We start from the raw sequence: 12430 nt of genomic DNA on the forward strand, positions 1-12430 counted from the left end.
TCAAGTACCCTTCCTGCTGAACTTTTAAGTCGCTTTGGATAAAAGCGTCAGCTAAATGTAAATGGTCTTCATCTGGGTTTGATTGATTGATTGAAAATTGTATTTAACAGATTGCAGAATGGGTACAATACAGTACAGCCCAATACACACAATTGTTAAGGGGATGCAGACCAGAGAAATAAATACTTTTGTCTTGTTTACATCAGGGTCCCCCATTTTCAATTCATAATGAATTGTAAGTAAGGGTGCAACTTGCACCGTGCAATCCATTCTTTGTGGATCTAGTCCACAGTATTTCTGACACAGGGAATACATTCCCTGAGATTCATAGATGTCCCTAGAATCAGATACCAAGAACATGCAAATGGACCATATTAAAAAAAAATCTGTAAATGTGTATTCTACATGCTTATGGAATGGAATGAATGATAAAAAAAAGAAATATACATTTTTTCTTCTTTTTTTTCTTCTTGTAATTCATTTTGAGTAAATTTTCATAACGCGATAATTTGCTGTGTAATTAATTAATCTAATTAACGCGATAAACTGACAGCCCTAATTTTGACATGTACATGGGTACCTTAGTCGTCACCTTAGGGTCACTGTGTTTTCCTCAGACCCTGACTGGAGAGATGAGTCTTCATCAGGGTCACTGTGTTTTCCTCAGACCCTGACTGGAGAGATGAGTCTTCATCAGGGTCACTGTGTTTTCCTCAGACCCTGACTGGAGAGATGAGTCTTCATCACCAGGCACGTGCACACATAGAGGCCAAGGGGTGCCTGAGCACCTGCCTTTTTGAGCCTCATCAAAAAAGTGCCCTTTTTTTTTTTTTTTTTTTTTTACTGTTACGCATATAGACTGCCCTTCCAACTGAAAAATTTCAGGATAGAATCAAAATATTAGGTAAAGAGAGAGATGCCCCATATTCCATTGCAGTTTGCACGGCCTCCTCAGCGTGCCTCTCCGCGGACCTATATATTTTATGCATAGCGTGGGTGGTGGTGATGATGATCATGATAGAAACCGCTGTGGCGCATACAGTTGAATGCTGGTATTACACTCATTGAGGGACACAAAGAAGTCAAGTCCGATGGGATTTGGGAATCTCAAATACAAATCGGGATTGGAATAAAAAAATGTATTTATATTAAACAATACAGAATATACAGCACTTCTTGGGGTCTGTAGGGTAAGCACTTATTCCCTCCCCCCTGAACATTTATGGAGATGTATGGGCCTTTTAAGTCAGTGATAAAAGTGTCTTTCAAGGATAAGTGAGCTCCTGCACTGATTATTATAGTTCAATATTCAATATTTGATCACCAAAACCCCCCAAAAAGCATAAAAAGGGGGCCCCCCGCCCGAAAAGGGCCCTTACAAATCACGCTCGTGCGCTACGCGCGCTCGCTTAATATATACACACAAGTTTGGTGCCCTTTTCAGCCTTTGAGCACCTGCCCCTCTAAAGTCCTGTCACTGTGTTTTCCTCAGACCCTGACTGGAGAGATGAGTCTTCATCAGGGTCACTGTGTTTTCCTCAGACCCTGACTGGAGAGATGAGTCTTCATCAGGGTCACTGTGTTTTCCTCAGACCCTGACTGGAGAGATGAGTCTTCATCAGGGTCACTGTGTTTTCCTCAGACCCTGACTGGAGAGATGAGTCTTCATCACCAGGCACGTGCACACATAGAGGCCAAGGGGTGCCTGAGCACCTGCCTTTTTGAGCCTCATCAAAAAAGTGCCCTTTTTTTTTTTTTTTTTTTTTTACTGTTACGCATATAGACTGCCCTTCCAACTGAAAAATTTCAGGATAGAATCAAAATATTAGGTAAAGAGAGAGATGCCCCATATTCCATTGCAGTTTGCACGGCCTCCTCAGCATGCCTCTCCGCGGACCTATATATTTTATGCATAGCGTGGGTGGTGGTGATGATGATGATGATAGAAACCGCTGTGGCGCATACAGTTGAATGCTGGTATTACACTTATTGAGGGACACAAAGAAGTCAAGTCCGATGGGATTTGGGAATCTCAAATACAAATCGGGATTGGAATAAAAAAATGTATTTATATTAAACAATACAGAATATACAGCACTTCTTGGGGTCTGTAGGGTAAGCACTTATTCCCTCCCCCCTGAACATTTATGGAGATGTATGGGCCTTTTAAGTCAGTGATAAAAGTGTCTTTCAAGGATAAGTGAGCTCCTGCACTGATTATTATAGTTCAATATTCAATATTTGATCACCAAAACCCCCCAAAATGCATAAAAAGGGGGCCCCCCGCCCGAAAAGGGCCCTTACAAATTGTGCTCGTGCGCTACGCGCGCTCGCTTAATATATACACACAAGTTTGGTGCCCTTTTCAGCCTTTGAGCACCTGCCCCTCTAAAGTCCTGTCACTGTGTTTTCCTCAGACCCTGACTGGAGAGATGAGTCTTCATCAGGGTCACTGTGTTTTCCTCAGACCCTGACTGGAGAGATGAGTCTTCATCAGGGTCACTGTGTTTTCCTCAGACCCTGACTGGAGAGATGAGTCTTCATCAGGGTCACTGTGTTTTCCTCAGACCCCGACTGGAGAGATGAGTCTTCATCAGGGTCACTGTGTTTTCCTCAGACCCTGACTGGAGAGATGAGTCTTCATCAGGGTCACTGTGTTTTCCTCAGACCCTGACTGGAGAGATGAGTCTTCATCAGGGTCACTGTGTTTTCCTCAGACCCCGACTGGAGAGATGAGTCTTCATCAGGGTCACTGTGTTTTCCTCAGACCCTGACTGGAGAGATGAGTCGCCAGCTCAACGCCCTTCACGCGTTCTGCAACGTGGACGACTCGGGTGCCGCGGTCGTGCCTCTGGAGAAGCTGGAGGAGATGAAAAGACGGTGAGCTGTTTTACTGAAGTCAATTCAAATCTGTAAGTAATAAGGCTGTCAAAGTGAACGCGTTATTAACGCGTTATCGGCACAATTCTTTTAACGCCACTATTTTCTTTTATTGTTTAAACATTTTTGTTTTCACTACACTTCACTCAGGTGTATTATTGATACTCTCATTGATACTATGTTTGTTTCTGACAAATTCTTTTTTAAATCTTTTCAAAATTTAGAATTGTATGCACATTTGCAATGCATGAGGGTCATCCTTTTGTGTTAAATGGCTGCATAAAGCAAGCATTTGTTGACTCATGTTGATAAGATAATATTAAAACTTGAAAAAGATCTGTTTAATCTAGATTTAGAACAGATAAAAAATATGCGATTAATTTGTGATTAATCGCAAGTTAACTATGGACAATCATGCGATTAATCAGATAAAATATTTTACACACATTGCAATGTAGTCATGCAGCGACACACGCATGTGATTGGTGACACACATAGGAAACACTAAATGTTTTGTATTTTTTGGGGTCGCCGATGAAATGTCCTCTCTGCACTTGACCCATCCCGTTGTCCTTCCCCCAAAGGGCAGCCAGGAGGCCTAATTACTTTTACCAACGGATTTCCAGTTCCGCGTTCGTGTTCTGCGATCTGATTGGCCACTGACGTTTCTGGTCGCGCCAATCGCGTGACGCCTGTTTCTATCACCGGTTAAGCTTAGGCACTCTTTCGAAGTTGGTTAAGGTTAGAGTTTGTCTTAGAGCAGGGCGATAGAACACCAGCCCTGATTCCAAACTCTAACCTTAACCAATTTCGAAAGAGTCGCCTAAGCTTAACCAGTGATAAACTAGGCGTTAGGTAGTTTGCAGGCTGTTAGAGGAGGAAATGGGCGCGTCACGCGATTGGGCGCACATGTCACATGACCAGAAACGTCAGTGGCCAATCAGATCGCACCAGAAACGTCAGTGGCCAATCAGATCGCAGAACGCGAACGCGGAACTGGAAATCCGTTGGTAAAAAAAACTAGACGCAGCCAGGAGCAGACATGGGTTGCGGCGTGGGGCCGCGCCCCGGGGAACAATCTAAGTGCTCCTGTCCGTCTTCGTCAGGGACGCGACAGCGTTAGCGATCTGTTCTACATGTTTTTCCATTGGAGGGGAAACCCTTGCGAGCACACAGGGAGAACATGAAAACTCCACACAGAAAGGCCCGGGAGATACCCCACCTGGGTACCTGGCAACCCGGCAACCCGGTCCCCAAGCGGGAATCAAACCCAGGACCTGTGAGGCGACAGTGTTAACCACTACACCACCACTGCACATTTAAAACAACTGTAGTTGCACCAAAGTGCTGTACATATAAATGGCACTATAATAAAACACAGTACAAAAACATGGTAAAGAAAGCAACACGAATGCGACAAATATAGAAACAAGAAAACAAGTAAGAAATAGAAAAATACACAACATGAAACAGGGTAGGTGTGAGATCAGACTATCCAGGCTAAAAAACAGCAACTGCAAAGGCACGGGGGCCCTTAGTATGCAGTTACAGTTCTCCTGTAAAGAAGCTGGTTAGGCGACACAGGGTTTAAAGGAACACGCCAACATTGTTGGAAATTAGCTTACCGAGCTTAGCACAAATTAATGGAAGCATATACAGACCAGCTGTTGGCCAAAAACACCTCTCCTATGAAAATGTTAAGCTATAGGCTAGTGGTCCGTATCCGCTTCCATTAATTTGTGCTAAGCTAGGCTAGAAAGGACATTGGTGTCTATCGTATTGGAGAAGACTGTAAGCTCATTTCCCATGATGATGATGTTGTTGGCATGTTCCTTTAAAAGGACAGCCCTATAGTTAGAATTTTTTTCAACTGAAAACTGACACTGAATCTATCACCGCTTATAGTTTCACCAACGTCCGAGTCACAGCCAAGTACCACGGGATCAAGCTGGACTACCAGGAGGACAGACACGCGGTCCTGGACCTTCTGGGCCGCGTCGCCACGAAGCTCCGGGCCTGGACAGGTCCCTACAGCTCCCAGGAGGCCGTGCGTCTGCTGCTGCAGGACTGGCATGTGAGTGTGTTTCTTCTGTTATTTACATATCATATATTGTCGTAATAATAATAACTATTATTATAATAATTCATTTTATTTGTAAAGCGCTTCTCAGGAACCCGAAGTCGCTGACATTAGGCGGGAAAACGGAGAAAAACAAAGAAACAAAAAGGAACATAAGACTACGGGGGAACAGAGAAAACAGCATGAGAAACAGAAAACACAAGGCCACAGTAACAAAGATCACAACGGGGGGGGGGGTTATAGGTGGGGAAGGTTGAAGGCTATAGGGCGAACAGGTGGGTTTTGAGGCGGGATTTGAAGGTGGAGAGTGAGGGGGGAGTCTCTGATGGTCTGAGGGAGGGAGTTACAGAGCCGGGGTGCAGTGCGTGAGAAGGCCCCAATCACCAAAGTTTTTGAGCTTGGATGACGGGACAGTGAGGGAGGCAGTGGAGGAGGACCGGAGGGAACGGGTAAATGGGAAGCTCTGTTTTAGTGGGTCTAGTTAGGTCCTGGACAGCTCTGTTTTAGTGGCTCTAGTTTCTGTAGGGCTCTGGACAACTCTGTTTTAGTGGCTCTAGTTTCTGTAGGGCTCTGGACAACTCTGTTTTAGTGGCTCTAGTTAGGTCCTGGACGCGTGTACCGGTTCCGCAACAGTAAGTGACTTCCGGGTAGGCCTGATTGGCCCCGACAGGCACGTGACGCGGCAAACTCAGGACGCGCAACGAGGCTGCTGAGAGCTGTCGCGCGGAAATAGGCTGTCTATTGCCATTCTCTAACACAAACTCTAACCTTAACCAGCTCCTTAACAGCGCCTAAACTTAACCGTTCTAACCTTAACCAACTCCGAAACAATGCCTAACCTTAACCTTAACCTTAACCATGCCTAACCTTAACCATAGAAAGAATATTGCCATTCTCTAACACAAACTCTAACCTTAACCAGCTCCTTAACAGCGCCTAAACTTAACCGTTCTAACCTTAACCAACTCCGAAACAATGCCTAACCTTAACCTTAACCATGCCTAACCTTAACCGGCGAAAGAATACACGTTAAAAAAAAAATCTTGTTAAAAAAAAAAAAATCGATGGGATTCAAACTCGTCAACAACGGACCGCAGGATCGCAGGACCGCTGCTCTGCGAGGTGAGCTAAAGCGCTGAATGATAGTCATAGCGGATTTGGACGGTTACATCATTCCGCAAGCTCTGCGGCAGAGAAAGTTGCGCGTCACGTGCCTGTCGGGGCCAATCAGGCCTACCCCGGAAGTCACTTACTGTTGCGGAACAGTTACACGCGTCCTGGACAGCCCTGTTTTAGTGGCTCTAGTTACTGTAGGGCTCTGGACAGCTCTGTTTTAGTGGCTCTAGTTACTGTAAGACTGTGGGCATCAACATGCTGACTGTTGGTCCCAGAGCCTTCTCCGCTGCCGCACCCACCCTCTGGAACTCACTCCCTCCAAACATCCGTCATGCTACATCCCTGCACCCCTTCAAATCCCAACTCAAAACCCACCTCTTCACCACATTTGTAAATTACTTTCTTTCTTTCCTTTTGACTATTATTTTGTTGTTACGTTGTTCCCTGTTCCCCTCCCTTAGCTGCCCCCTCCTGTTAAGCGCCTTGGGTCTCCTAAAAAGCGCTATATAAATTTAAGATATTATTATATTATTATTATTATCAAGTTAATGGATGTGTTTCTCCTGATAGGAAACAGTGGAGCGCCAAGGCCTGCTTTTAATTCTAATGGACGCTCTCCAAAAACTGAAGCAGACGGCTAACACTTACACCAGCAAAGCAGCGCTAGGTAGGAACTGTGTGTGTGTGTGTGTATGTGTGTGTGTGTGTGTGTGTGTGTGTGTGTGTGTGTGTGTGTGTGTGTGTGTGTGTGTGTGTGTGTGTGCGTGTGCGTGTGCATGTGTGTGTGTGTGCGTGTGCGTGTGCGTGCGTGCATGTGTGATGGATCAAAATTAGGGGCACATTTTCTTTTTACTTTATTGCCAGCGGCAATACAACATGACAGTACAAAGACAGTCAAAATAGTAGAGTAAAGACAAAATAAAATAAAGTAAACACTTAAAAATAAGAAAAATAAATAACCTTGAGATTGGGTCCCTCCTCCAAAGCATTCCCACCTACACAAATATAACTACATACTTCTACCTCTATATATACATACCCATAGTACACACATACACACACTACTCATGTATATTGCCCTCCATCCTGTCTCAAACCAGTGTGTCCCAAGCAGAGGTGCGTTGTTATTATGGTCTGAGCCGCCACGCAGGATAATGACGTCGCGCGCGCGCGCGCATATGCGCGGTCCCGCGCGCATGCGCATATGTTCCCTCGCGCACAAAGCTCACAGTGCTTCACAACAGAAGAAAAAAAATGAGCACATAAAGTGCAGACATATAAAATCAGTTTTTCACACCCCCTAGTGTTCAAACATAAATAAGACACTATTACTTTACAGTAAAATAGTGCAATGCAATACAATTGTTATATATATATTTTACAGTGCAATAAAATATGTAGCCTTCAATATATAAAGAAATTATATTGTCAACAGATATGGTGAAAAAAACAATGTTTTAAATGTAATTGTTGTTACATTTAGTTTGTATTTAATTTTCTAGTTTAAGTTAATTCAATTAAAGAAATAGTTTTACACAAACTTAAAATAATCAGACAACTTGTGTTTACGTGAACTTATTTTGAGAAGGGGAAAAAAATTACACAACATCACTTACATTTTTTTCAAGTTTCTTTAATAGTTGTCATAGTAAAATACAGAATACTTTTCCATTAAATGCTTTTTTCCTGTATGAGCTCCTGAGAGTGTGCTAGATAAAAAGTATAAAATAAAATAAAGTCAAGAGTACATAAACAAAAAGTGTTCAGTCAATCAATATACAAAAAAATAGTAACAGCGAGGTACAATGCAGCAATGGATCGGGTACAATTTAGGGTAAGGTGCAATGAGGTATGAATTCAAAACCATCAAGCTAACCCCCACCAATTGGTCCTGGGCCTGTATTTTGGTTTTGCTGTCTTCGTTATCTTGCTCTCAGCTGAGCGATGGGCTCTCAGCCAAGTTGTCACGTATGTTGTTGGATCCCAAAACCTTCGAGGTGGCCCGTTTATTTTAATGAACATCAAAGATGCTACTAGTGAAACCATTAACCGTGTGCGGGTTCGGGATATAATTTGATTCATGGCACTGAATCCCCTTTCACATTCTGCAGTGCTACATGGAATGACCTTTGTACAATTCAATAAAGGCCTAAGCTCATCAGGTATCGTTTCTCCATTGCTCTCAATGAAGTCCCTGAATCCACCAATAGTACTGTTAAGGTGCAGCTTGAATCTTTTGCACAGATGCCTTATTTCCACCTCTCCAAATCCTAGTGGCATTTCTTTTGGCCAGCTTTTACATTCAAGGACTTGGAGTTGTTCAAGCAATTGAACATACTGTGCTTCAGACTCTTTCTGTGCAACTACTGTTGACCCCTTAAAAGATGCAGTGGTGAACAACCGATTAGTTAGATTATCACTCAGACTTCTGAGAAACTGTTTCCGGTTGATGGAAACAATTTTCGGTCTGTCTGTCAGATCAACTGTGCCAAATTTACCTGCTTTTATTGCAGTTTCAGCTTCAAGGACTTTGTTGCCTTGTTTTTCTCCCATTACATCAATGAATTTAATGCAACGTCTCATACATTTGTCTGCAGAGGCTAGTGTCATTTGGCGGTTTTGCAGAGCTTCTGAAAGAATGCTTAACTCACTTAGGGTGTCGTACAGCAGTGCTAAATCTAGCAAAAACTGATATGAAGTCATTTTCCTGAATAGACCTTCATATGTTTTCCTATCAGCGCTCTGTCGTCCCCTGTCTGTCATTGCCATGCTGAAGTGAGCACAAAGTGCATCATAACCATCCCACACTGCAGACACTGTGCGGAAAGAACTGGATACCCATCTTGTGTCTAGCAAACGGCCAATTTTTCTCACTTGTTTTTCCAGGCCGGCTGCACACACTTTCAGTTGTTCTTGGTTTAGTGGTGATCTACTGTACACGGTATACAATTTATCCATAAACATCTGGAAATGGTTCATAGCTGTGATATCATTAACCGTGTCACCTACAGCAAGTTCCAGCCGGTGATTTAAGCAATGCCAGGTCAATATGTCAGGATACAGTTCAGACAGTTTTGTAGCTATACCAGCTTTGCGTCCCAACATGACACTGGCTCCATCACTTGCAAATGCAACCAAGTGCTTCTTCAAATATGCATCATCAAAGCCATGTTCACTGAGGCATTTCAACAGATGTTGCATAATTGTTTCTGCTTTTTGGTTGGGAAGTTCAATCAGATCTAAAAATAAGAACTCTGGGTCCAGGTTCTTGTCACTTTCAGCTTTGAGGTACACAATCAGTGTAGTTTTATCTCCAAGGGTAGTTGACTCATCAATCAGAATAGAAATTTTACCTTCTATGGATTGGATTTGTTTGCAGAATTTTTTGCGCATTTCTGAACCTATATGCCTGGTGATGTTTGCTGCACTATCTCTTCCATGCAAGGTGAAGCCAGTGTCAGACCCAGTATCATCTAGTAAATCCACCGTCTTAAAATGATCTGAAAGCGGCCTGTCCTCCTCTGCTAAAAAGTACACAGTCTTGAAAATATTATGTGTAGCCTTGAGTTCGGATCGTTTCATAACGTCAGTGGATTTCTCAATTTTCTGTTTTTTTGCCTCATTGACAATCTGTTCTGCTTGGCAATGCGAAGCTGAGTTGTTGTGCATAGTCACCTTTTTCCTAAGAGACAGCAGCATAGCATTTCTTACTGTTCCACTGTATGTGATGTTGTAGGTAGTCCATTCTGTATTCAATCGTATATTGTGGCCTTTGTAGACAGCGAAATCGGCAATGGCTGAGCACACTTTGCAGCCCAACTTCCCATCTTTAAAATCGAGCCAGGGGTAGTTAACCTGTCTCTCTTTCCACATCTTGTCTGACCATAGGTGAGGAAACGGTGAAAATGTAGTAGAATCAGGTGCAACACATTCATCTCCCTGCTGAAAAAACAAACAAAGAGAGAAAAACACATCAAAACACATTCCCAGCATATGAAAGACTGAATGAATGAAAACTTTATTTAACAGATTGCAGAATGGGTACAATACAGTACTGTACGGCTCAATACACACAATTGTTAAGGGGATGCAGACCAGAGAAAGACGTTTGTCTTGTTTACATCAGGGTCCCCCATTTTCAATTCATAGTGACATTTATGACATACACAACATACAGGTATATAGTACTGTTACATTTGTGACATATAATATGCAAATATACAGTACTGTTACCCATTGATCCTGACAGAGAGTATATACATATGATGGGGAGGAGACTGTACATTAGGAGGGGGTGGGTGGGAGAGAAATATACATACGGTGGAGAGACCAGGCCCATTGCAAGTTGCTGTACTCTGTCGTCTACTCTAAGCCATCCTAGGTAGTCAAAGTGGGCAGGGGTGAGGTGGGTTCTAGGAGTAAGTTCAAGTAGTAGTTTGACCAGTTTGTTTTGAGAGACAATGAGACTAATTGCCTCTAGGGGTGGAATGCAACCCATTCACAGGTGTAAACGGTGCTTAGTCAAGAGTACAAACAACCCCCCCACCCCCCACTCTCCAACCTCAGCATGCCTAGACGAGACCACACACTACAGTAAAATACTTATTCTGAAGACATTATTGTTACTTACAGAATTGAGTGGTGGCAGCCGATCAACTGCTGGCAGTGACTGTGAACTTGTTGTAGGTAGACCCGCTTCATGCTGAATAAACAAAACAAAAACATTAGATGCTGCCTCTAGGAATGGAATGAAAGTTTATTCAGAGTATACAGTAGGTTGTGTGACTGGTCCACCTGCTGAACAATTAGTCAAGAGTACAAACAACCCCCCCACCCCCCACTCTCCAACCTCAGCATGCCTAGACGAGACCACACACTACAGTAAAATACTTATTCTGAAGACATTATTGTTACTTACAGAATTGAGTGGTGGCAGCCGATCAACTGCTGGCAGTGACTGTGAACTTGTTGTAGGTAGACCCGCTTCATGCTGAATAAACAAAACAAAAACATTAGATGCTGCCTCTAGGAATGGAATGAAAGTTTATTCAGAGTATACAGTAGGTTGTGTGACTGGTCCACCTGCTGAACAATTAGTCAAGAGTACAAACAACCCCCCCACCCCCCACTCTCCAACCTCAGCATGCCTAGACGAGACCACACACTACAGTAAAATACTTATTCTGAAGACATTATTGTTACTTACAGAATTGAGTGGTGGCAGCCGATCAACTGCTGGCAGTGACTGTGAACTTGTTGTAGGTAGACCCGCTTCATGCTGAATAAACAAAACAAAAACATTAGATGCTGCCTCTAGGAATGGAATGAAAGTTTATTCAGAGTATACAGTAGGTTGTGTGACTGGTCCACCTGCTGAACAATTAGTCAAGAGTACAAACAACCCCCCCACCCCCCCACTCTCCAACCTCAGCATGCCTAGACGAGACCACACACTACAGTAAAATACTTATTCTGAAGACATTATTGTTACTTACAGAATTGAGTGGTGGCAGCCGATCAACTGCTGGCAGTGACTGTGAACTTGTTGTAGGTAGACCCGCTTCATGCTGAATAAACAAAACAAAACAAAAGCATTAGATGCTGCCTCTAGGAATAGAATGGAATGGAACAGTTTATTCACAGCAGGTTGTGAATCTAACAATACTGTTACTTGCCTGTTTGCGTTTCTTCAAATCACCATTTTTATCATACAGTGGTGGCGATAGTGGCAGCCGATCAACTGCTGGCAGTGACTGTGAACTTGTTGTAGGTAGACCCGCTTCATGCTGAATAAACAAAACAAAAACATTAGATGCTGCCTCTAGGAATGGAATGAAAGTTTATTCAGAGTATACAGTAGGTTGTGTGACTGGTCCACCTGCTGAACAATTAGTCAAGAGTACAAACAACCCCCCCACCCCCCCACTCTCCAACCTCAGCATGCCTAGACGAGACCACACACTACAGTAAAATACTTATTCTGAAGACATTATTGTTACTTACAGAATTGAGTGGTGGCAGCCGATCAACTGCTGGCAGTGACTGTGAACTTGTTGTAGGTAGACCCGCTTCATGCTGAATAAACAAAACAAAACAAAAGCATTAGATGCTGCCTCTAGGAATGGAATGGAATGGAACAGTTTATTCACAGCAGGTTGTGAATCTAACAATACTGTTACTTGCCTGTTTGCGTTTCTTCAAATCACCATTTTTATCATACAGTGGTGGTGGGAGCTGCTGTGTATCTGAAAGTGGTGTAACACACACAGTTTGTTCATCTCCCTGCTGAAAAAACACAAACAGAGAGGGAAATATTAGAACACATATCCTAGTTCCCATTAGTCATTACTGCAT

General features: G+C 43.2%; 1 protein-coding gene across 1 annotated transcript in view; it reads left to right on the forward strand.

Moving 5' to 3' along the window:
* Nucleotides 1-12430, forward strand: part of syne2a (spectrin repeat containing, nuclear envelope 2a) — a gene marked incomplete at its 5' end in the record, with an annotated part of 351160 nt that overhangs the window by 66419 nt on the left and 272311 nt on the right. The window contains 3 exons of the mRNA XM_084314110.1: nt 2768-2880; nt 4786-4954; nt 8014-8044. Coding sequence (XP_084170236.1) covers nt 2768-2880; nt 4786-4954; nt 8014-8044 — 313 coding nt within the window. The remainder of the gene's footprint in view (nt 1-2767; nt 2881-4785; nt 4955-8013; nt 8045-12430) is intronic.

Source organism: Notolepis coatsorum (assembly GCF_963971535.1).
Source record: "Notolepis coatsorum genome assembly, chromosome: 5".
In the NCBI taxonomy this organism is placed as follows: Eukaryota; Metazoa; Chordata; class Actinopteri; order Aulopiformes; family Paralepididae; genus Notolepis; species Notolepis coatsorum.